Source organism: Colletotrichum fioriniae, assembly GCF_027942845.1.
Source record: "Colletotrichum fioriniae strain IMI 355084 chromosome Unknown scaffold_5, whole genome shotgun sequence".
NCBI classification, from domain to species: Eukaryota; Fungi; Ascomycota; class Sordariomycetes; order Glomerellales; family Glomerellaceae; genus Colletotrichum; species Colletotrichum fioriniae.
In genome coordinates, this window is record NW_027076841.1 from 1,976,918 (window position 1) to 2,002,896 (window position 25,979).

The following is a 25,979-nucleotide window of genomic DNA, read 5'->3' on the forward strand; positions in this document are numbered from 1 at the left end:
CTCTCGCGTCGCGAACAGATGACGAGCTGAAGAGGCGAGGCAAGGCGAGGTACGGCGCGGCATGGGAGGGACAAGGCAAAGAAAGGCAAGGTAAGGCAAGGCATCTCGGGACTTGGGCGTAAAGTACGCCCATGTAAGACACGAGACGAGTCAATTACATCAACGTACATTTGAGATTTCCCAATGGACGACGTAAGAGAAGGGGAATAAGCGGCCGGTAAAACGTGCCTTACAATCTACTGGAAGCCTCCCATGCTTGTCAGACGAAATGGACCATCCCTTAACGAGCTTCAAGTTGACTTGCCCGCATCTGCATACACAATATTTCGAAATTGAGCGAGGGTATACGGTAGGCAACCAAAGACGGGGGGTTTTGTTACTTGCTAAGACCGTTTGAGATGAAAGACGCATTTAATTAATCTCAGCAATAGTTGGATGCCTAACGTGTGCGGGATCAGAAAGGGATCTTTGGTATTCAGGAACTACAGTGGGCAAGGGTTTAGGAATCCAGACCCTCCTCAGGATCTAGATAGAGGCACCAAAGTGGCAAGATGTCAGATTCTCTCCAATTGCGGTAATATTGAGTCTTTAAAGAGACAAGAGGAATCACAGCTGAATCTGAACCCCCATCCATGTCAAATCCTTTTTGCTTCAGAGTCCACATCCGAAATCCACAATGCCATTGATATTTCCACTTACCAAAGTCCCACTGTCGATAACTAATTTTCTTCACGACAGGAAACCAAGAAGACGTTATTACTTCTGCCCACAACGGCTTACCCACCTACCTATCAGCACCAATTGTCGTCATTGCTTATTCTGCATGGCCAGCCGAGGTGGTCAGCTTTCGAGACATGGTGCCCTGTTGGGCTGCGTGGGCTGCAAGCTTGCAAAAGCCCCGCGGCGGGTGCATTCCCCCCAAATCTCACTCATCTCTTAGTACTGGGCCAGTCAAGACTCAGAACTTCAAGAAGTCCTCACCGACAAGCGAACGAGTAGGAGTGTCTTCCGCTGCGCCCCTAGTACGCAGGTCTCGGAAAACGCAAAAGGTGCGCGGGCGATCCCAGAAGGAATCCCGGTAATGCGGGCCTCGGTATTAGAGCACCCCGGTTTGGGTGAAGCGGAGCCATTTGTTTGGTTTACGTGTTTCTCTGGGCGCCCTTCTTTTCGTACGACGTACCCAATCGTTGTAGATGTTCCTCACAACCCCGCCTGGGGCAGCGGAGACGGCACAATGAGTTGCGGGTGCGACATCTTCGTAAGACCTCGGTCGCGTCGGCCGGCCGGCCGGTCATAACTTCGTTTTTGGGTTGTGTCATAACCAGAGAGAGTTGTCACACAACCAGAAGACAACCTGTCATCAAGCTGTCTCCAATTCAACGGAAACATTGACAGGAGTCAAGTTGGCAGAAGAAATGGCGTCAGACTTCTCCTTGACACCACCAAAATAGGCAACCCCCCTTCAAGTTTCCATTGCCACACCGTATCATGTGGTGTCGCTGATGGCAGCATTGTCAAGTTCTTGGGATGACAGGCCCCGTCTGTCTAGACACTACCGTGTCGAGCGTGTCTACCTTTTCCCGCGGGTGCACTTGGCACCACGCACGCTCGCATGGATAAGTCAAAAACGGGCAGATAATCGCGCTTGTCGACAGTCTCTTCAAGGGTCCAACCCTGACGGGTTTTGCGAGCCGAGTACGCGCGCCGACGTTTGACGTGACCCACGTAATGGGCGGGTTATCGTGATCGATCAGAGAAAACGGAAAGCCAATTACTTCTAACTTTCATCCTTTGCAGTGCTCACTAATCCTCAACTAGTTTTGCAGTGCTTGGTCGATTCGTACGCCGTCCCTTTCTAGTCTACATATAATTTAAGTGCTTGCAGAATTGCTCGAAACCCGTCGTTTGAAGTCGTTTACGCTACTGTGCATGTGTGCACGCTCAGCCCAAAACACTCCTTCTTCCCTCTCGCTGGTGGGATGAGGTTTTTGATGGATTCTTTCTCATAAACTGTGTGATCCGTCATTACGGGCCTGGAACGAGTCCACTGCGGATGGCATGGACGTCAACTTTTGGACGTGCAGGACGAGCGCTGGCAACGACAAGACGACATTGTCAGTGAGGTCGCCGACTCATGCATCCAACGGCTTCCCTTCCTGCGATGCCCTGCGAGGTAGCACGCACCATCATGATGCTGTAGCGTATTCGTACGTACAATTCTCGCAAAGACAGGGCAGACACAGCAGAAAATCCAGCTGTTGGCGGCCTGGAAGCAGGGATAGATCCGTGTTGTTTCGTTTCAGCTGAAGTCCTTGTCTTGTAGCATCCGATCAGTGCCCACCCTTGTGTCTTTCAAAATATTCCCCTGCTAGGAAGGTCAAGCACAGAACACAGCAATCAACGGCGTCCAAAGTGTTTCGACGTCTCTTACAATTGCCCTATACGGTCTGTGACTGTGTCGTGATCGTAACTGGAGACAAGTGGCGGCTGTCACTTTTGTTTGCTGGCATGCCAACAACTTGATGGTGTACAGCTGTCTTGTCTAGGAAGTCGCTTGACAGAAAGGGAAACACCCGTCTGAGCGGCTCGTTGAATAAACGATCTATTTCCTCTTTGGGACACTTAACCACAAAAAGGGTTTGGTGATTGCATTCCGGGTCGCCTGAAGCAAAGTCGTGGAGACCGGGGAGCTCGGTTCAGTGGACGGCAAGACGTTACTACTAGGCACAAGTGGATAAAAGTAGGCTCGAGCAACTGGCCAAGTCGATTAGCTTAGGTAGATCGTAACCTGACACGCCGGCGAGGAGACTGGGGGGGATTAGTGGGTCGAATTATTTGTAGAAAGAAAGAATTATGTGGCTGGAAGATGCCCAGAGGTGTGGCTCTGCGCCTAATGACGATTTGGCGACATATCAACGGTCGCAATAATTTCGGCGGCGTAGCATGATTGAAGAAGCCACCGGGATTACGGGAGTCAGGATCGGCGCCGGGCTGAAGTTGGGCGTCAGGATGGCCAAGTTTCCGCCGATGGTTTGTGGATAGGTGAAGCCGTTGTGCCGAGTCCACCGAATATGCGGACCAACTCCACGTAAGCTGATTGGATGTTGTTGTCTCGTAAGGACGAAGTTGGAAAATGTAACTCGGCAGCCGGATCAACAACCTGCAGGACGGGCAAGCCACGTTTGAAGGTGCAACGGTACGAGATGCGACGAAATATTACGATGCTGCAAGACTTGCAAAGCCGGCACCATAAGGCGGGATTGGTGACGGTAGTGGCTGGCAATGGTCCAAGGGGGCTTCGCAGTCTCGGGGACGAAGAAGACTGCGAACATGAAGAGCAACGAAACGCATCCCCATGGTGCGTGAAGGCGGGTAAGGACATCATCGGATCTTCGTTATCTGAGAAAACGGGGCTACCGATTCCGCATCGAGATGCATGCAGCAATGAGCGCACATTAGAGCGGCCGCGTCGGATACGGGAAAGTCCCCGGGAAATGGACGAGATGACGGCAGTTGAGTTGAAAACCATTTGGGAACCGCAAATGCCTGCATCTTTGTTTAGATTGCATGGCCTAGAAAAAACGGGAACGGCGGCTTCGTACTCAGTGTTGTGTAATCCTGGGTAACGCTGAAACGGTGTCTGACAGAGAACCAAAGTTTCTGTCTATATCGCGCGCTGAGAGCTCGCATCGCATCAGGCCGAAAATAGGAAACAAGAACTGGTAGCAGCTTGCCTATTGAGTCGCCTTTTAGGCGTAGGAAGGTCACCGAGGGTGAACAGTGCAGCCAAGTAGGTTAGCAAGGAACGGCCGACTCATGAGCGGCTCAATCGCCGCTTGTGTCCCTGTCAAGCGAGCCTAGGGAGGCTGACGGAAGACTGGTTGCCAGGGTTGACCTGGGCCTCCAGGCCTCGTAAAATGCTGGCAATACGAAATTGCCGAGTCACCGTTTCGACCGTCAACCTGCTGTTCTGAGGGTGCTCCCTGGTGTGCCTGGTTCCTCATTTTCATTAGACGATCGTCTGAGCGGTGGTATGCTCTCGCGTCATGGTGCAAGCGCTTCTCTTGGAACAGCGCGAAGAAGAAGGTGAGGCAGCCGTCGTGAGCCCGTGAGCTGCTTGAGCTGTGGAGCGAGATGGTCGGAGAATAACTCCTCCCCCAGGAAGATGCCTGTGAAGTGCTCCATGATTCGCCCGCTCGGTCCAAGGCGGGGGAGACGTAGCTTGTCAAGAGGCGCCGAGACCGACATGGAAGAACCTTGCCTGCAGGTGTACAGTGGTAGGGCGACCAACAACCCTGGTAACCTCAATCGTGCCCACCCCTGGGCGGATCAGTGGATACGGCATCCATCTTCGCGTGCGGTGGGTGGACTATGGATCGTGGTACAAATGGCGATACGGGTGGTCGAAGCCAGAATAGGGGTCTAGTAGGAATGGTATTCAGTCTCGGATCAATAGTCTGTCCTTCGCAAATAACTCGGGAACGAGAACAAAAAGACATTTGCCTGACCAACTCTAGCTCGAGCTGGCAAAGATGCAAAGTTGATAATTATCCCATAATGCCCCCTGTGAGGAGCCACATGCGCCAGGACTTCTAGCCGCATAGCAGCCGGGAGCGAGATAGGAGCGCGCCAGTAAGGACAGAAATATCCAATCCCATCGCGAGGAGCTTATTTTTAGCGGGTGGTGGCGGCGGATAACAGTCGCCGCTTTCTTTACTTGCTCGTCGAAGTTTTGCGTGCGACATGGCATTCCTTATTCCTGGAGTGGTGACATGTAGACTTTGGCTACTTTGGCTAGACTCTAGACTTTGGAATAAGTCAGAGTTGGGCCAATGTTGAAGAAGTAAGTAAGCTGGATGGAGGTCTCTTGCGAGTTGCTTCTTGGATGCCGTTGGCCTGTGCTGCAACATTGGATCTCTCTTGTCCGGGCTATTGGCTGAAGATGGCGGAGCAGGTCTGCAGCATCTGATGATTGTTGTTATCAATGTTCCATATTCAGGTGCAAAAACACGACTCTCGTTGATTAGATGCGCACAGCCAGGGCTGGTCTGTGGAGGTTTCTCGAAGCCGCTGCCGTCGAAGTGGCGTCTGTGGATTCAAGTTGCGCTAAGAAGACATTTGAGTACGGGACCACGAGGTAACGCCATCGAGGATTCTTTGTCCTACCCACCGTCAAGCGAGCGGTTATAGGAAGCCACGATCAAAGGATTGAAGCTCGGTTGCCTGGCAGGGAGTTGAGCCTCTCGAAGGATCTTTGGAGATACAGAGACGAAATAGAAACAGCCGAGTAAGACTGGCCACTGCAAGGGTGGAGATATGAGTGGACACGACTCAAGACAGATTGGTAAGGTGTGCCGCGTGTTGCGTGTGGAGGGGCCGGGGGGAGGTCCTAGATCTGATCTGACTATGTGTTGATACGCCTTGCGCCTGCATTGAAATATCGATGGAGCAATCCTGGAAGATTCATGAAGGTTTTGTGCAGAATGTGCAGCTCGTAGCTCGAATGACCCCCCAGCTTCCTTTTCTCAGCTTGTGATGACGGCTATCTTGTTGTCTGGGGTGGGTTCTGATCTAGGTCTCTAGCAAATCCCATACCGAGACAAGGTGAGATGGAGGAAGCTTAGCTGGCTTTCGTGATGGTGTCGAACATGGATGAGATGGGCCCAGACAAGCGTTGGATAAGCAAGGAGGAAGAGGCTAAGACGAAGAGATACGGAAATGCACAAGTCTGATGCCTTGACTGGCGGATGATTTGTTGTTATTGTTGTTGTTGGGTGTTGTTTCTTGAAGTCGACGTTGTGGTTGATCATAATTCCCACAAAATGTGCACAGATCTCTCCTTTCCATTAGGTTCTCTCCAAAATGGGAGGGAGCCCCACCTTCAGGCTTCAGCCGATGTGTATTATGTCAGCTCGTGGCTGAGTAAGTTGCAGATGCACAAGGGGACCCCTCCATTCTCCACTTTTAGCTCGAAGGATACGTACCTTGGGAAGCACGACAGATCAGGACGGCCCGGCTTTCGGGAGAGAGCGGGCACGTACCGCTAGACCCTCCCGTCCTCGTCCTCCAACTTCCCACACCCATTGCTTTGTGTTGTGTCTGCTCTCCATCTTCAACTCCATTGCCCTTCTCCAATCCCTCTCACCAATCCCGCTCGTCCGCCTACCATGAGCCATCTCTTTCGACTCCATCTCATCTCACACCCTTCGGCGCGGCCGTAATGATACACACCATCTCACTCATCTCCACCATCTCCCCCATCCCCCTTGCTTATCCTTCTTCGCCGCGGACCTTTCCCTGCCTTAGGTGCGACCCTAGCGTTTCCTCCCGTTCTCATGGCTTGTCCCGTCTCCCATACTATCTGCACCACAAATGAAGGATCGTCGTCAACCCGCAGCGTGATCGTTCACCGTTGATACCATCACCGAACCTTGCAGTATTAGCGCAGCCATCGTCGCCCGAAGTCGATTCGTTTCCCTGGCGCAAGTACGGCCCTCTTGGATAGCCTGCTATGTCTGTTAACCTCAACTTCTATTTTTCACCAAATTCACGTCGAATTACGATGTACGACGCTTGTCATCAATGACAGCGACATCTGCTTCACCATCTGATCCAATTCGAGTTATTGACGCCGGTCTCTCGCTTCGCAGCCAGTTGTCACTCGTCCAATGCCTTTTCTTGCATCCAGATCTGTTGGCTATCGATTCTGACAGCTCCATAACCTTGTCGTGGCTTTCTCCGACGATAATTTGTCCAAGCACATTGACCTACGTATCTATCGCCGCACCAAGGCTCCCGCGCGCGGTTTGGTCTTCTCACCTTGAGACCAGCACCATACTGCAATCTTTCTTGGCTTTACTCTTTGCCGCCGATGCTGCTGCTGCTGCTGCCGCTGCAATGCTGGGGAAAGAGTCTGATGCTGGAGTCTGCGCCAGCGTCTGCGCCAGCGTCTGATACTGCCTTTGCGCAGCCTCAGAAGCAGCATGATGCGGCTACGCAGCGCAGACCACCACTCGGCATCAACGGCAGGACCAGGTGTTGACAAAACCCCCCCCCCTTTGTTTAGTGCTGTCAAATATCCATTTTAGGAAACAGCGGCGCCATTCCCGCGGGTGGAACTGAGGTAAGGTAAGGCAGGCCATCCCATACACACACACACGGTGGATGGGACTGTGGGAGACACACAGGCTCAGCCCAGCCTCCCACACGAACCGTGACGACATGTCTCCCACCCCTTTTGCCTTTGTCTGGGATCCGATTGTCATGCCAGTTGGCACAGGCCTGTCGAGTGTCGAGGTAGAAACAGATGGCACGCGCCAATGGCCACTCAGTCCTGGTCGATCTGCTCTGTGCCTTGAAACCCGGCAACCCGCAGCTTTCAGAGATATCCCGGCCAACCTACATGTTCAGAAATCCATGCCTCGGCCGGGTCTGGCCAGCAGCAATCAAGTTCACCATGGTTGACACGGCTCTGGCATGGCTCTGACATGGCTCTCTCTCACAGCAGCTACCCCAAGGTCTTCCCTAGCAAACCAGTTGGATGCCATGGCCCAAGTGTCGATGGCTCTCTGGAGACATTTCTTGGCTCCCTTTAACCTTGCTTTTTCGTACTCGTTCGGCCGGCAAAGATGCTCTCCACCCACCCACACGCTTCAGTTAACCTTCTCTGACATTGTCTCTCATCTTCATCTCTTGTCTCGTTCTCTTTCGCTTTCTCTAACCAGCCTGAGAACGTTCATGCTTACTCGGTTGTTGTCATCTTCTCTTCCACCTTCTCAACTCTTGTAATTCGTTGTCTATCAATCTGTTTTGCCCATCCACAACTGGGTTTACTCGCAAGGTATCCCACCTCCCCGACTACTCCTTCGGGATCATCCCATTTCTTGTCTGTGCCCTGGCGTTTCTGTTTGATCTCCCACCCCCCTCCCTCTCCTAGTGTACTCCCACTCTCATTCTCACGAATTTGTACGCAGTATCTTCACCTGCTCGCCGAACGCTCCCTCCCCCTCCACCAAGCCCCCATGGCCGTCCTTTCTCTCCCCGTCGCCGCCGCCACGGCGCCGCGGCCCCTGTCAAACATAAAGCTTACTCAACTGGGTTAATCAGTACGAACGCACTACTCAGGTACCTCGCACCGTTCCCCCGCCGGTCTTGGCCGTTTTGTTGTTGGGCCGGGCTAGTGTATGGCTCCAATGTACGCAATACGAAAAGCCGTGGTCTGCTTCAAGCAGATGTACACACATACGCATACCACAGATCCCTCTTGATCCCATAGCACGCACTACTGTATCCCGTTATGCAAACTGGTGCCTTGCGTGCCTTTGTCCACCTCATCACCTTGGTCATCATGTCCATGTTATGCCCAGGCTGACCCAAAGAGTCTTGTGTACGCCGGCCACAGACCTCATCGACTTGTGGTATCCACTCCAATCATTACTATCTCTTACTATGCTCTGCTTCCAAGACCGATTCCATGGCGGCTGAACACACATCGGCGCCGTTTCCTCCCTCCCCATCATAAGCCCCAGTGCTTGATACTAAACATCCAGAGCCAGTACCGCGCCACCAAGTAGCCTTGTACCCTTGCTCAAGGATCCATGTTGCACATCTCCATGTGCTCCATTGTCTTGCGTTAAACGACTGTGCGTACTCAGTCTGCTTTTCGTCCTGAAGCAGGCACCGCCTCGGCCTCCCAAGATCCCATCGCCCGTCACCCACACTATTATCAACCCTATCCATCCAAGCTATTCCCACTCTGCTGGGAAGAAGCTGATGCCATGCCCAGACCGCTTCCGTATTCGCCGAGCTGACGGGTCCCATGCAACCCCTGCCCGTTGCGCCCGGCCCTGGTCCATACATTATTCCTTTCACTCCTCGACATTGCTTCCGCGATATATTTCAAAACCGTCCACCCTTTCCGCCTACTTCGTACCGATCCTGGAGGAACTCTTCTTTCTTACTACTACTTATTCATCTTCACACTTCATTGCTGTTACCAAATCCGTAGACGCAAGTTCGTCCAGAAGTCTAATCCGCAGCGTCATTACCTTATCGAACCCTACGCCTTGGACCATTCCGTCGGGCCCCTTCTTATTACACGGCAACCCCTCCCAACTCAGAGCTTTTCTTTCCACCTCTTCATATTCGATACACACTTCTAAATTTACTTGATCATCTGTACCTCTTATACATCATCGAGTACATAGCATCGTGTGCCTCACCAAATCAGTCACATCGAACTCGACTACCACCACAACGACAAAGGCTGGCCAAGAAGTCGCATCATTTGCTTGCAGCTTGATGATAGCTCCTGTCTAGTCAAACCCACATCAAACTCGATCGCTCCAGTGCGATTCACAACTACTGTCACAATGGTCTTCTGCGCATACTGCGGGAAGTCCTTCACCAGGAAGGAACACCTGGAGAGACATATCCCAAGCCGTATGTCAATTCCTCTGGTGAAAATAGTCGGGATTCAGCAAACACTGACTGTTCTTGTGTAGACACCAACGTAAAGCCCCACCGCTGCAGTGCCTGCCAGCTTTCTTTCGCACGACGGTTCGTTCAATATGGAATCCCATCAACAGACATCCACTAACATACTTATGACAGAGATCTTCTGCAAAGACACCACTCAACATACCATGAGGCGCGGGACCCCATGGAGCCGTTGCCTGGCGGTGTTCCCACAGTTGCTGGCCGGACACCAATCGCCTGCCAAAATTGCGCCAACGCAAAGACGGGTTGTGATAAGAGAGTACCTTGCTCGCGATGCGCAGAGAAGAATCTGCCCTGCGCAGCAAGATTCGCCCGGAGATCGTCAAAGGCCGCGGTCAGAGCTGCCCAAGCCAGTGCGGCTTTCCAACAACAAATGATGCCGACTGTGCCTCAACCACCAAAGTCAGCTCAGCCCGTTGCTTTCATGGACCTCGATCCAACCATGCCCAAGCAAGACTCACCTGGCAAGATGTCAACTGGGTCTCCAATTGCGACCATGGACCCTCGCATGATGGAGGGCCCTGTGAAGAAGAGCTCACCAGCACAGTCACACCCCAGTTCCGATGACTTCCCATCACCACACAGCCGGGTGGATGGACTCGATGAGTTCATGCAGCTCAACAGCGATTTCATCACGCCCGATACGAATTACCAAGATATGATGGTGTGGCCTGAATATCCCCTGGAGCTCGACATGTACTCCAGCCAGCTCCCGATGTCGCGGCCCGACATGTCTATGCCTAGCTTCACAGAACTGAGCGACATGTCTTCAAGCTCAGCATCAGAGCCAATGACTGCCTCGTCTTCGCGAGGATCTATCCACACGCGAAGTACCAGCATCATGTCTACAGCTGACTTTGACACCACAATGAAGCCAGCTGAGCAAACGCTGGGTATGCCGAGTGAATCAGCCATTCCAGAGTTTGAAGTCGTCATTGCCGCCGAGGATTCATGGCCACTCGCTCGATGCAATCCGCCCATCTATTCCGGCACATGCCCAAGGACGGCGATCGTGCACTTGGAATGCCTGGAAAGAAAGTCCAAGGAAGATGGTACCTGGAGTTCGCTCGAGAAGTACCTGGAGAACGTCGATTGGGACACCACCGATGCCTCCGTCGTTCCTCTCACATCTCGTACTCGCGACCGCATGCTGGCCATTACGCAGTCGTTCCTCCAGAAAGCGCTCGACATTCACCGAAGCGGGCTCAGCAATGGGTACTCCAAGACCGGATACGCCACGCCCAGCGAGTTCAACTTCATTGTTTTGCCACCCACAAAGATTCTCGAATATTTCCTTCGCAGTTACGTTCGCAGCTTGCAGTACTACTACCCCCTCATAGTCGCAGGATGCGTTGACCCCAACGAGATGCTGCTGAACAACCAGGCGTCGACATTGCTGCTTCTGTTGATGATCGCGCAAGGCGCTGCGGCAGTGCCGATGGCTGAGGCACGGTACCTTGCTGCAGGTCTGACGGAAACCTGTCGCATCTCACTCTTCGATATCATCGAGAAGGATGTCGAGCTATCTGCGGACCCCGTCGCTTTGAGATGTGCACTTCTCTTCACCCTCCAAGGTGCTTGGAGTGGTGACAAGTGGTTGATGGACATCTCGATGGGACAACGGGGAATGTACTTGTCGGTAAGCAGCCACAATCCTCCCAATGTGCTAAGAATAAGTCCACTGACGTAAAGTAGATGCTCAAACACGCCGGCATGTTGGAGCCTCAACCATCCATGATCCCCACGTTGAACAGCACGACAAGCACTGAGCTTCAATGGCGGGCTTGGTTGCATCGCGAGATGCAGAACAGGCTGGTCTACAACTGGGTCATGTGTGACCAGGAGCTCAGCTTGTTCCATGATACCCCGCCGCAGTTGGCCATCACCGACTTGCAATGTCCACTCCCCAGCCCCGAGGCTCTCTGGCTTGCATCCAACTCAGAGCAGTGGTTCGCAAATGTCCAGAATCTCTACGGCTGCACCGCGAATGTCAACCCGCAGCTTCTGTCCAGCCCTTCCCTCACCCCCTCTCTGTGCGAGCTCTTCCAAGACTTTCTCCACGACAATCTCTCCCGCCGCCAAGCTGGCCTGTCTCCTCAACAGCTTCGCCTTCTCCTTCACCCCCTCCAGTCCCTTCTCTGCCACCTGAGACAAATGCTCTCCTGCTTCTCCGATGTCCTCTCTACCCGTCGCGCAACTTCTAGGACTGTGACCAAGTCGAGCACTATGCTCCGCTTGGAAGAGGTTCAAGCACTTCTCCAGAAGTGGTATGAGCTCACCATGTTATACTACAAGAGCAACCCCAACTGCACGACTACGCGCTGCAACCTGGTCCTCTACCACCTCATCTCCCTTAACGCCGTCACCAACTTCCCAGAGATTGAGCGTCTTGCCCGTCGCGACGGCTTCGACGGCTCCTACTGGGAGTTGAGCCTGCGCCACAAGCGCTGCGTCTACAACCGCGAGGAGGCCATCTTCCACTGTGGCCAGGTCCTGCGTCTCTTGCGCTCCATGCCTGCCGACCGCCGTCCGTGCTGGTGGGCTGCCGGCGTCTACCGCGCGACCCTTATCCTCTGGGCCGACAGCGTCGCACGCCTCGACCCCAACTTCCAAAAGGCCCAGCAGGCCCAGCAGCAGTCCTCTTCCCCGTCATCTCAGCACCAGGGTCAAAGCCCCGAGAATCTTAGCGGCGCTGGCGCCTCTAATGCTGCCGCGGGCGGACAGCACGGTAGCGGAAATGTCGTCGCGATCGATCAAGTCACACCGGAAGACCCGTCCGTCATCTCCTACCTGTGGAGTGGGGGCGACGGAATCGCCGTCCTGACCCGCCGTGACGGCACCACGCTGGGCTTGGACAAGCCTGCCGAGGTGATCAACTACGGCATCATGGCCATTGAAGAAGGTGTCACCTGCCGCGTCGGCGATGGTATCAGACGCAAGCTCATCACTCTCAACAACAACTGGAACGTGGACGGCCTCGCCAACACGGCCACCGCGTAAAGAGGACTCTTATTCTCGTCCTTTCTCTGAGCATCCTTCGAACTCAACAAAAAAGTATTTTATCTTCTTGCTATGTTTTTTCTCTCATACACACTTGGATACATGGCTCTTGTCGATAACCCTCCTTAACTCTGTACAATCTTCTCTTTGCATTTTTTTTCCATCGGCGTTTACGGGCTATGATGACGGGTACATTGGGGAAGGATACATGAACATGATGGACGAAGCACGTTCGTCAACAAACCGGCACCCCGGCGATCCAGTATGATAAGTTATTTTGGGTACATTTTGTCTTGCTGTTCTATATGATCTTGTCCATTATCTAGATACCTCAGGCCGCTGGTCATGACACGGAGGGCCTTCACTTCTTGGCGACATGTATTTTAGTCACTTTACAAACTACAAGCTTTAACTTGGAAATTTCACACGACGCTGATATTCCCGCAATTCAATTGAGTGAGTTAATCGATTTGATGAATTCACATGCCGTAGACCCATCATTGGCATGAGCTTCCGAGTCTTTGATTACGCAAGGCGACAGATGAGATGGGAAATCGCATGAGTTGACAAGACATTGACATTGACACCACTTCCTTCCTAAATTGGACGGAGGCATGTGATGTTGACATATGACAAGCAACACACTTAAGAGAAAAGCGAGCAACATCATCCTCGTGATTATGATGCTCTCGATAAGATTTACAGCTTGCATGTGAAAACACCCAATGAACTTCCGCAAACTCATGTCTCATGTCTCATGTGTTCCTTGGACAGACTTGATCTAGAAATCCCTCCCGACGAGACGGGAAGTCAAACCTTAGCTGGAGGTGGAGTGCGGAAGGTGGAGGATAGGTGGACGGGTAGGCGGACATGCACGGCAAGGACAACAATGAGAGTTGCTTCTTTACTTGGTAGGACCTTGCCCTGGTTCCAACAACTACATCACCTGTGCGCATCAAACTTGTTCAGACAACGTACACAGTGGACAGCGGTTGGGCATTCATCCTACGACCCAGCAGACTGGGCGCCATGAAAGAGATAGAGAAAGATGATCGGATGAAAACTCCGCGGCACGGAGAGGGCGAGCTTCTGTCTTTATTTCTCTGGATTGATTGTCTGGCGGCCCTGGCGGAATCCGGGAGCATAAGGCCAAGCCAAGACGCCAGCGAGACGTTCACGGCACACCACTTAAAGACTCGACGCAGGGATGACGGGCAGGAATGGGATGCAGGATGGGCCAAAAAGGCTGTTAAGCTCGTCGTCAACAAGGTGTGCCCCTCATCCCACCCCTCTTCATACCATCGACCTCCCATGCTCAGTTTTAAATGAAGAGTAAGATGCATACTCTTGCATTATGAAAACGGGAGATCTACAATGCAAAACATGAACCATCACTGTATGGCTTCAGAAAATGGGTGTAAGTGGTTCAGAGGAAGGGTTGATGTATGATGATGTTTGTTACGCTGTCTCGTGACCGCAAGTACACACCACTTCAATAACACCAAGGGTCTTCCAAGGAGACCCATATCGAGAGGAGACGTAACCGCCTCGACGACGGCCAAAAGCTTGCTTCTCAATCGGCCGAAACCCGCGGGCAATGACTACCCATGCGGTTCCAAAGTTTCCCGGCAGGCGTGGGATATTGGATGCAGTACGAGCGGAGAGTCGGATGGAGAGGGACAAAGGCGCCTTAACGGGGTGACGGACTTTTGTGACTTTCTTTTATGGAGAGTCAGGGTCTACAATTTTGACTGAGACGGCCGCCGTGTAATTTTCCATCCCCCGAAACCGAGAAGAGCATCCAAAGGGTAACGGTTCACGACAGAAAATGCGAGTTTCCGAAGAATACTCCGAGTTCGAGTGGACGGGCTACGAGAGGTAAAGGGAGGGGGGTCATGCAGTGTTTCACAGCGTCGTAGCTGGTAGACTTCCAGCCTCTTATTTGATAGAGAATAGATGAATCCGTTTGTGACGGGAGAGATGTATGCGAGCAACGTTTGTGAGAACGTTTTCTTATTGTAGTGCTCGTGATCGACAGGGCAAGGGGAAGATCGAGCCATACGGGCCGATATCCCTACAGGGCGAGGGCTGTCCTTGCTGGTAGAGTTACGAAGGATTCCTATGACAGACACCTAGCGTTTTGACAGTCCCTTTTTTGACATGAGGGTGTGATGTGAAAACGAGAGTCAAGAGTCTGAGCGGACTTGCTTAGGAATCCGACCCGAGGTCCCCTAGACGAGGTGGCCGAGTCGGAACTTACTCCGGTAAGGGGTTGTCCTTGAGAAACAGAGAGAAAAAGGGAGGGGGAAGCGGGAACCGATGGATTACTGCTTGAATCCTATTTCTACCAAGTGTGTGTTTGTGTGGTTTTCCTTGAAAAGAGTGACGCGCAAACCGAAAGGAAAGAGAAAAGTCATCTCAAGTTCTGAAAACCGTTAAGTTTGACATTCCGATTACGTAGCTAAGTTAGTTCCCTCTCTCTCTCTTCCTCTCTCTCTCTCTCTCTCTCTCTCTCTCTCTCGGGAGGGTGTGCTCGACGGAGAGCCCACAACTTGCCGATTGGCGGGCGAGTAGCGTCGCTGGGAACGCGGAGACATCGGATTCTTCGGGAGGCCAGCCTCGTTCGCTTTCGGTGTTAGGCTATCAGACGACTTTTTATTTGTTTCTTTAAACAGAGAGGGAGTTTGACGGGAGATTGCCAAGATCCGCCTTTCACACCGGGATGGTGGGGTGTTCGGCATGGGACGTGGGCAAGGCGCCCAGATATCTACTCGAGTCAAATTAAGCTTGTTGGAAATGTTTTGCAATGGGAAAAATGCTGCTTGCTTACATAGTAGTTACTGGAATGGATTAGTTTCGTTTCCCTGTACACGCGAGAGAAGAGTTTGGTGGTCCGCCCGGTCCATTGCTTGTTCAATGGTTTCTTGTCAAGGGATCGTGGTTCACCGAAACGATGGCGGACCCGAGATTCTTTCTTTTTCTTTCGAGCTGACTACTAGAGTATCGCGGCAGCGGTGAATTGTCGGAGGCCGCATTTATTCGGCTGATCTCAAAACCATGGATGGCATCGGCCTCCGATGAATGTGAGGCCGTTCCATTTTGGCTTTGGCTCGGCTCCATGGAGCGGTGCCCTGTCGGCGCCGACATGGAGCCGTCTCTGGGACCGCAGCACGAAATATTTGGAACGCGTTGACAATCCTTGCTGTCTCGCTTTCCTCATCTTTCTCACCTTCTTGTTTTGTTTAGTCTAGTGTTTAGAGGCAGTGCTTGATTTCTCGACATGGCTCAGGTAATCGCCCAACCGTGCATCGTCCGAAGAAGGCGCATTGATCGGGGGCGTCCCGAGAGCCGAGGCTGCAAAGGCGATGTTCAATGTTGCCATGTAAGGATACTGTATCCGCAAGGTAAACAAATATCCAATCAGCTTTGGAATGAACAGAGATACGGTGATAGTTTACGATAACAATGTATGGTCAAGGCCTCTTCTTGACGCCGAGACATTGATGACTCTCGTCTGAAGGAGACTCGGCCGCTGCTTATCAGCTGCAAACCAGACCGAGCATCTGCCCGAAGCGGTTTGAATATTCGAAGCCATGGCCAGTCCACAGCAGAAAAACACGACGCACCAAGCCGGCTGTCAAGAGCCCAGACCTTGCGTTCCCTTCTACCTCAAGCCTGCGTGTCATGACCGGGCTGCCAAACGCCAGTCAAAGCTCTAGACCCGAGGCTACGGCTCCATATCCCTTACAAGTTTTCATCGTACAGCATTGCAGAAAACTTATCGTCCTAATACCGAAGGCAGAAATTCATCAGGCTGGAGATATGAAGGCGCTTAGAAGCCTGATTGAGTTGCGGTTGGCAGGATCATGCGTTTGGTAAGGCCAAGCGAATGAGTTGATGTTGCATGTTCAGCCGGCGCACGAGAGGCAGGTTATTGCGCGGGAATCTCAGTCTCAACGCCTTCAGAGTAGTTGCATGCCTTCGTGATCTCGCGCTTCGCTCTTTTAAACATTCTATCCTAATCTTCAGAATTCGCTCTTGTTGGTATCAAACAAAGTCGAGGCGAAGTTATGGAAAAGCCGGCCTGCACCGTAATGTTGAGCCGCGGGCCGTTGTCAAGGATAAATGAAGAACGCATTGGCTTTTGCACCTAGCACTCTGAGGCAACTAAAAGCCATTCCTTCAGTCTTGGTCGGGCACTTGCACGGAGTGTATTGACCTTGCCGGTCTGGCCATGCCTCTCGTAAAAGGATTGAGGGCCACCGGTCCAGGCCGATCTGACTGTTAAAACTAGGTTCTCCATCAGATGATAGATGATATGTTGCTTACTGTTCGTCTCTCCTTTATTCTCTCTAGCTGCCAGCCTATCTTGACGTCTGGTACGCCAACAGCGAGCGGAAGGACCGAAGGGGTAAGTTAACATTGGATGAGAGCGCGATAGTGATGCTTGGTCACTTTCGAAATCACAACTCTATGACTGGTATTTTACTTAGTGGAGAAGCGCAACTATACTCCATTATCTACTTTGTATGCCCTGAAGGCGTCCTGTAACAAGAGTGAAAGGCATCGATTGAGGACGACAAGAAACACCTATGCCGGCCCCTACCGTTCTTTAGAGAAGTCATTGTGACCATCGCAAATCCTCGAAATTATATTCCCCAAACGTCACAGCTGTAGATTGGAAGTATGAAACGTTGACTTGATTCTCGTCTTGATCCAAAGACGTCGTCTTCGTTGAAGTCGTTCGTGGGGGGGCATCACGGGAAGGTGTGGATACTCCCGGGAGACCCACACACACACACATACACAAACACATACTACAAATTATGGTGACTAAGCAAGCCATGTCTGCAACATCACGAACGAAAGGCACATTGCGGTATCAAGTTGGCCTCCACAATGGGATTCGGACCTTCGCGTTTATGACATTTAGCGAGAGTCGACAATCAGATGTCTCTGATGATAGTCACAGCAACGGACGACCGTTCAATGTCACGGGATTTCTGTATGGGGTCATGGATAACGTCCTTTGAGAGTAAGCTGGTACACTGGGCCCCTAGGGGTACGTATCTATTTTACGACCGGACCTCCGTTGGGGGTGGGGGGCCCCGCCGTGGCGGCGACGGGCGAGGGGCACCGGTTCCTGGCGCCGCGCGACCGCCCTGACATGGCTTTCGACCGTAGGGCCGCTAAACGCGACGCTACCGCCGTTTTAGTCGTCGGATCACCATTGCGGGTTCAGTTGGAACAAGAACTTCGTACGTGCGAGTGCTACGGCAACCAGGGGCGGACGAGCCTTTGGTCCTCCCCTTTCATGACCTAAAGATAGCCAAAGGAGAGTATACACAACGAACAAGGCTAGAGAATTAGGAGGATCTGGTGCCATGTTGTGCTCCGTGGCTTCCCACAACTCGACTCTTCGTGAGTCTCCTCCAATACTCCGGGGGTTGACTCCGGGCTTCGAGGAGTTCCGAATCCAGAGAACCGATGAACTCCAACACTCTAGCAACTGCCAACCATTGAGGATCTCTAATAGCAACCCGCCAAAACCAAGAGTAATCCAAGGAAGTTTCACCAACAATATGAGATCACATTTCATACATTGCATCAGCGAAGTAAACACAATGTTCTAGCGTTTCGCTGCTGCTAAAGCTTTGGCTTAGACTCAGACTCAGACTTAGACTCACATAGGTAGTGGCGTCTGATCTGAAGACGACGGGCTGTCCTCCTTCGCCGCTCTTTCGCGAAAGGAAGAAGCGTCGCCGGGGGCGCGAACGCGTGGACCTCCCCCATCCTGATTGTCCTCTAGGCAAGGTAAGGTAGCCCTTTGGCTTGCCTCCCTCAATGTCCCCGGGCCCCGATCCTAGCTGAACCCACACCCAAATGCAAGGCGTTTCGCTTCCCGGCGGAGGTGCGGCGGGCAACCGGGCGGACATGCGTTCGGTTCTTCGCCCTTAACCACAAAGCGTCAACTCGGGGACTACACTCTATACATTGTGTTGACTTGCTGTATATAACTTCCTCTTCTCAACCGCTCTAGCTGCCTGGATTTTCCTTTATCCTCATCCCATCCTTTCCTTTCCCTTCTCTTCTCCTCGCCATTGACTTAAACACAATGGCTCCTTCCGCAACTGACAACATCGCTGCTCAGCAGCCTGCCGAGTACGACGCGGCGCGTCCTTTCGTCGGCAAGGTCGCTCTGATCACCGGCTCCGGCCGCGGTATCGGCCGCGGCATCGCCGTCGAGCTCGGCAAGCGCGGCGCCAACGTCGTCGTCAACTACGCTTCCTCCGCCGGCGCTGCCGAGGAGGTCGTCGCCGAGATTCAGAAGCTCGGATCAAAGGCCATCGCCCTCAAGGCCGACATCAGCAAGCCCGCTCAGGTCGTCGACCTCTTCGACCGCGCCGTCGCCCACTTCGGACGCATGGACTTCGTCATCTCCAACTCCGGCAAGGAGGTCTGGTGCCCCGAGGAGGAGGTCACCGAGGAGCTCTTCCAGAACATCTTTGACCTCAACACCCGCGGCCAGTTCTTTGTCGCCCAGCAGGGCCTGAAGCACTGCGGACGCGGAGGCCGCATCCTCCTCACTTCCTCCATTGCTGCCCAGATGGGTGGTATCCCCAACCACGCCCTGTACGCCGGCTCCAAGGCCGCTGTCGAGGGCTTCACCCGCGCCTTCGCCGTCGACTGCGGTGCCAAGGGCATCACCGTCAACGCCATCGCCCCCGGCGGTGTCAAGACGGATATGTACGACGAGAACTCGTGGCACTATGTCCCCAACGGCTACAAGGGTATGCCCATCGAGATCATCGACCAGGGCCTGGCCAACATGAACCCCCTCAAGCGCGTCGGTGTCCCTGCCGACGTTGGCAAGGTCGTCGCTTCCCTCTGCCACTCTGACTGCGAGTGGATCAACGGTATGTTTCGAAACTCCATCCTCGACAAGCTGCTCATCCTAGACAATTTCTAACGTCTGCCATAGGTCAAGTCATCAAGGTCACCGGTGGCGGCACATAATTGCACCCCAGACCGAGCTTCACCGGCATCTCTATCCGTGCGGGGCTGCCTCAGTGATATCTTAATGCATCGGATCGGTGGGCGAGCCGGACGCCTGTGATCCATGGGACTGGGACTAGGTCGGTTAATACGGGGGCTAGGAGTAGGGAATTTTACATAGTACCTAGGACAGGCGTACGTAGACATGATAATACAATGCGGAGCTTGACTAGAAAAATTTTCATTACCTTGAGCGTGCATTCTCTATGCTATAATCCACATTGAACTTGTTCCTTTCTCATGCATCGAATAAGGGAGGCTTCAGGTCACTAAGCGTGTGACGGCCATTGTGATATCCATGATCTCATGGCCTAGACCTGATGTGTGCTCGGATACCATAACCTAAGAGTGAGATTTCCAAAACTCCATCTACAAAGTATCGTGACCACTCTGTCAGCCTCAATGGCCGCTATAAGCCATCTTCGCTCGCAGGAACAACAGACAACACCTCCGGCAGAGACGGCACCAAAGCTTCACGCCACCATCAGTCGCTGGTTTTAAATACATGCTCAGCCCTCTCCCGCAACCATCGGGCCAGACCGTTCGTCAAGATCGGGAAACTTCAGATAGAAAGCGGGGAGAATCTGGCAAACATCAGTGTTAAAATGTTCTATTAGGGCAAGGTATCGGATACTTGGAGGCCAAAGTACCTCTTGTACAGGGCAGAAAGGGCCGATATAGCAAGAGGAAAAAAGTCAAATCCCTCTTCGAGCGTCAGCATACCAAGGACCAGGTAAGTAAACCCGATTGAGTCTTTCTGAATTTTGCATCACGATGGTCTTCCATGAAGTCCTGGTTGCTGGTTTACGAGTGAGAGAATTGGGTTTGGGTTTGGGCACGTTCGTCCACTTAGTCACTCCGCTCCCCCTCCTCTCCCCACCAAAGCTAGATACAACGACACCGTAATCATCTCGAAACAAGGAGGATCACGGGCTTTCCTAGTAAGCTTCTCACGTTTATCCAAATACACTTGTACAGGAATCCAATGGTATAGCAGAGGGGGGGGCAAAACAACGTATGCTACTGGAAGCCTTGACGGTCTAAGCCGGACTGCGCATCAGGAATAGAGGAGGCGCAAGCCCAGAGGATTACTTCCGCTGACAGCCCTCTAGCGTATGTGTGTGTGAATCCGCTGCCAACGCGCTGACGCTGGCATCTATCGAGGGAGGGATAGCTCCCAGCCCCTAAGTAAGCTTCTTATGCGGCATTGCTGAAGTCCTACGGGGAAGCTCTGAGCTGGCTTGACAGTGGTGCGATAACGACTCGTCAGAGTCGTACCATACCAAAGCTGACGGCGTGTTCTTTGCAAAGGAAGCAAGAATCTCACCCGCTAAGACTCCCGAATCCATCCGGCATTTGCTTTCAAAATGCCACCCAATGCCATGTGCTCGTCATACTTGTTGCAGAACACCTATCGTAAGATTTCTGGAACATCAGCCACTCCCATTGTGCTACGTCAACAGGCTGGCAATCGCTGATGATAGAAGACGGTTTAAGCCCCGGATCTCGGCTAATGGGAGGTGCGCCGTCTTGAGACCTAACGTAGCCCCACTGTTTCCCGAGTGCCGGTGGTGGAGCACCGTCCGGCACTACGGAGCCCCCGATGTCACGGTCTGGGATACTGCCGGTACGCCGGCACTGAATCGGCTTGTTACCCTTTCGGGTAATAATACGAATACCTGTGTCTCTTACAGGCGACATATCATGAATACGGGAATACTGAAGCAGACATGATGGAAAATCTACAAGGTGATTGCTAGCGGTCGCCCCGCCTGAAGCGCACTTCCGCATCGTCAATTCCCCTTCTGCATCGCTGCCTGCTCACATGATGACAAGAATCCCAGATCGACGCTGCACTCCAGCACAAATATGTCCGTAGATAGCAATTGTCCCCCTTCATCCTTGTTAGTAACAGGCATTCAACGGTGACTTGCCGCACCGTTATGCAACACCGTTTCTGTCCCATCCACCGTCTTACATTCAGCTGTGCTGATTTGCTGACTTGGATACTCCTCCGTCTTGCGGTCCGCGGTGCTACTTTGAAGGCTTTCTCTAGAGTGGAGAATTTGTGTCAGACAACTTGGGACCTCTGAGCCCCATGGTTCCTGGCACATACAAAGCCTGCCATCAATGAGTTGCGCCACAAATTTTCCGCCTGCTGGAATTCTGGATTTTGAGGACTTGATACATCGCGGGATCTGAGGAGAAGGTTCTCTACTCTTTAATCATGACGTCAACTACAGCGTGTCGTCCCCCTGCTAATGCCATGATACTCTGACATACAGATAGTGACCCACCTGAGCCGACCCTTGGAGATTGGTAAGATGTACCGCAAGCTACCCCAAAGATAGATTCAACCGATCGACGAGGAATTGCCGTTGCTTATGACAATGAGTGAATACTATGCTCATCTACAGTGGCATTTGATGTAACGAGAAGAACTCCGATTTTTGAGTCGCCGACTCTTAAAGATTGAAAGCAGAAGTATCAACTTTTGTGTTTAACAAACACGACGGAACCTGTGTTTGTGGATGCCGGGAACCGACAGAAAGCTTCACCATGAGTTCGGAATCGAGGCCAGGGAGCCATGGCTTATTCGCCTCGGTCAATTCGGATACCAGGGTAATGACAGCGGGAAGCTACTTTGAATGCTGCCAGACGCGATGATAGCCACAAGGTTTGATGCAAGGTAACGCCACTGAAAATGAAAATACTGCCCTCGGAGAAGCTCGATACAAGGGCTTCCGTTCAGCCGTCGAATCGGACGAACCATAGCCATTGGCAGTCAGCAGTATCACGCAGTGTCAGCCTCGCTAGTCGCGAAACTCTCCGATCAAGGATTCAATCATAACCTGGCTCCAATCGCGGTGGCGTGCACTTTGGGCGTCACTGGGCAAAACAGACGTGGCAGCTCTTATCTAGCAGGAAGTTTTGCCTCTGGAAGCAGGCCTCGGTGAACACCAAGACGTGGATGATCTTGTGGAGATTTCAGGCAGCCAGAACATGGCCTAGAGCTGGACTGCTCCCTGCAAGCAAGCCACTGCTTCCAATATTGAATGCAGAGCCTCCTTTGGGATGGCATGGCGAGTGGGTGTAATGCGGGGCAACATGGTTTGCTGTGAGTTGGTGGGGGTTGCTCGATGGCCGATTTGGCGTAGGAGACAGAGCAATACTTCTGCGCCGTGTACATTTTGCGGGCGACAGGCCGGGCGGCGAGAGTAAGCTCGTTCCTGGGTCGGGCGTAAGAAACCCTTGCGAAGGGCACGATAGCTACGAGAATTCGTGCATAGTCAAGAGCCATGGCTTGAAAGACGTTAGCTTGCGAAGAACCTTGAATTGAATACGAAGATGCGCAGGGTGAGACATGGTCTAGGAGGGAAGGGATCTGAGGTTACACAAATATCGTCCACGGGGTCAGTCTCCGCGAGACAACGTTGACAGAAGAAAGCGGATAAGCGAATCGACAAATCAGGAGGGCCTAGGATCCGTAGTCTCTATGATGATCGATCTGATAATGAGGAGAAACAAAGCTTACAATGATGATACTCAAAAGACAGTGTTCACTGGTAACGAAGGTGGTAAATGATCTACTGCCTGAAGCTGTTGTCGTTCAAAGAGTTGCATGAGAATCCCAGTCAATGTATCGCAACTGACAACGCGAGGTGGGATTGGAAAGTCTGACAACATCTCGCCTTGTCTTGTGGGCGGTTCATCTTTGAGCCGTTGCGGGGAGGATTGAGCTGGACTCGGGACCGACCGCACACCCACGCCGGGGAATTGGCTGTGATGCAGGCCACTTGGCACCGTTCATATTCCGAATTTAAGGCTAGGTGTTGATCGCGGACATCGTATCTAGGGTCTGGGATGCCCCGGAAGGTAATGAGCAGCGAATGTATGCCAGGGATTCAAAAGCTAAGCCCCGCTGGCGTCCTGACAACACCGACTAGGGTGCTGATAGGTCACATTTCGAGATGTGCATCGCGGAGCATGGCAAGGCCGCGGTGACTAGCCTTTGAGATTTGTGCGACTGACGGCTAGCTTTGACTCTTTGCACGTCTGGTAAGGTCATCGTATTGTGCGGCCGCGGTTTCTCGGGCGCATCCCAATTCGCGAGAATCAGAGAAAAAGATGGTTGCTAGAGAAGAAGATGGTGTTGCAGAGAAAACCCAACAGGCTGTCTCAAACCCGTAAGACGAACGGGTCGACGGAAAGGGGCCAGCTGGGCCTATGGGGCCATGAGGGTACCTTCAAGCCGTTACCGAAAGCTGATGACGATGATGAGAGGGCGAGACTGATTGTGGTGTGGGTGGTGCGGGAGAGGAAGAGCCAAGGGGTTCTCGCAGCAAGGTTGTACACTGATTTCATTCCATCACGAAGAAGTGACGACCCTGTTGCTTGTCCTGCCACTCGACTGTTTGGGCAGAGGAGGAAAGAGGTGGGGGACACAGTAACAGTAAACTCCATGCCTCGTTCTTACTCAAGATCACCGGCTTCAACGCCCGAGATATTGATGTTTTCCACTCGGCAGGTAGGCACTTACGCACTTTACCTCTTTTGGTGACAGATAAGGCAAGCAGGCATGACTAAGCCTTCCTCCTTGGCAAGGTCCCGGCCGGAGTTCACGACTCCACGTATTCTTGGGTTGGTCCAGACCAACGTCCGTTCTTCCTTTTCCGCATTTTCTGCCATTTCCATCCCCCAGTCTCTGCATTCCCAACGTCTTCTCGTTGCCTCTCGTCCAATCAATCTCGAACACTGTCAGCACAACGATGGCCTGATTTCATGAGAGGACTTTGCTGCAAACCTCCTCGTCCGACTCCAAGATTGGAACCTGGCCAAACATCTCCCCCGTCCAGCAGTCATGGCATTCTGCACGCCGTTGTCCACTCTTGTAAGTACGCGCCATCATTACAACTACAGCCAACGGTTGATTCACCATTGCATAAGATGCCCATACCTTGCTTCCCCGCTGCATGCACATAGTATGGATCGTCACCGACTGATTCATCTCCAGTTTGACGCTACTTCGCCCACTCGTAATTACTACCAATGGCCTGTTTTGCAGTCGTACCTATGCTTGAAACTGGTCTGTATACGGAAGCAAGTCTGGGAGTATTCAAGTCATACGAGGCAAGCCAAACTCCCATTGAACCAAAGGGAGGGGAGGGGAGGGGCGCGACCAAAAGTGAGATTCCATATTTCTCCCCCGGACTACGACCGACGCGAGAGACGTTGACTCCATGTCTAACCTCGTCAAAGACCGAGCACCAAAGCCAGTGCCTTGCGTCTTGCTCGCCAATCCAAATTTGCCGTTGCCACAGGACGCTATGTGCCATTGTCTCCCGCAGTCTGACAAGTGGTGGACCGTCCATATGCAGCTGATGTTTGGCGGTGTCTCTCTCTCCATACTTTACACACGTCGAAGTCGACTATTGGTCCACACGATCAACTTGCCTGGACCTTGTACTACACCGACAAGAATTATGATTGATGGAGCCAAACATCAGTTCTCTTGGCTTCAATGATGTTCAACTATAGTCCATTCGTGTTCTGAGAAGAAAAGAGAACATAGCGCTGAACTCTCCGTTTTGTCAAAACGGACTCCGGCCAGCGTCCGACATTGAAGAGCCAAACAAACGGGGTAATTAAGAATCCAAGACCTCCATCGCAGCCATGAAGCAACAGGGTTTGGGGCTGCGGGAGGCTGCTTCGCCGACAAGCATCTCCGGATCGACCTGTGGCCGGTCATTTCCCCATTGACGAGTGGGGGAGACGATCACTTCGACGTCAGATAAGGGGCCAGAAGGGTGGCTGCGTTTGGCGTCGGCAGTCTAGTAGGAGGTTTGAATCAACGACATGAAGCGCAACTACCAACCGTTCGCCAGTTTCTCTTCGAAATTGCCTATTTAGGCAACTCAGAAGCTTCTTCTCCAGCTCCCATCCCAGCATTTCGAGGGACGAACGCCTCTCACAGAACAGCAAAGTTGCCGTTTCGCCCTTGATGGTTCGCACCATCACAGACCTTTTCAGAGCACCGACTCTCTCTGGGATTTTGGGCAGACTGCAATCGTCTGAATGGTAGCCATTCTTTACATGTGAAATGCAGATATGCATAGATCTCACAGAGCCTTTCCTACGGCTGACACTTCAGGCTGACACTTCATCTACTCCTTCCTACACGGCTCATTCCCAAAAGGACCCCACTAATGTCGCCAAATTTATCTGTCACTCAATATTCCAGTTTGTCATCCTCGACTTGAAACGGGAATCGATCATCAGGTTCACTCCAAATCCATTCGAGCGCTTGCATAATCTTGCACTGGTCTGAACAGTTAAGCCGGTCATTCCCTCACCTATCGGAATCAACTCCCGCGGTCCTAACCAGTACTTCCCCGCCACTCCCCGTCAACCGGTTGAAACCTCCT

At 52.5% G+C, this 25,979-nt stretch overlaps 2 protein-coding genes across 2 annotated transcripts; both read left to right on the forward strand.

The window, feature by feature from the left end:
• Positions 1-9,371: 9,371 nt before the first annotated feature.
• N0V96_005201 (uncharacterized protein) lies at positions 9,372-12,498 on the forward strand (the record flags this gene model as incomplete). Its single annotated transcript, XM_053191365.2, has 4 exons — positions 9,372-9,441; positions 9,504-9,558; positions 9,613-11,137; positions 11,194-12,498. The coding sequence occupies 4 exons, from the start codon at positions 9,372-9,374 to the stop codon at positions 12,496-12,498; spliced, it is 2,955 nt and encodes a 984-aa protein (XP_053051348.2).
• Positions 12,499-18,613: 6,115 nt separating this feature from the next.
• N0V96_005202 (uncharacterized protein) lies at positions 18,614-19,468 on the forward strand (the record flags this gene model as incomplete). The annotated part of the gene is made up of 1 exon (XM_053191366.2): positions 18,614-19,468. The coding sequence occupies one exon, from the start codon at positions 18,614-18,616 to the stop codon at positions 19,466-19,468; it is 855 nt and encodes a 284-aa protein (XP_053051349.2).
• Between the last annotated feature and the right edge of the window lie 6,511 nt (positions 19,469-25,979).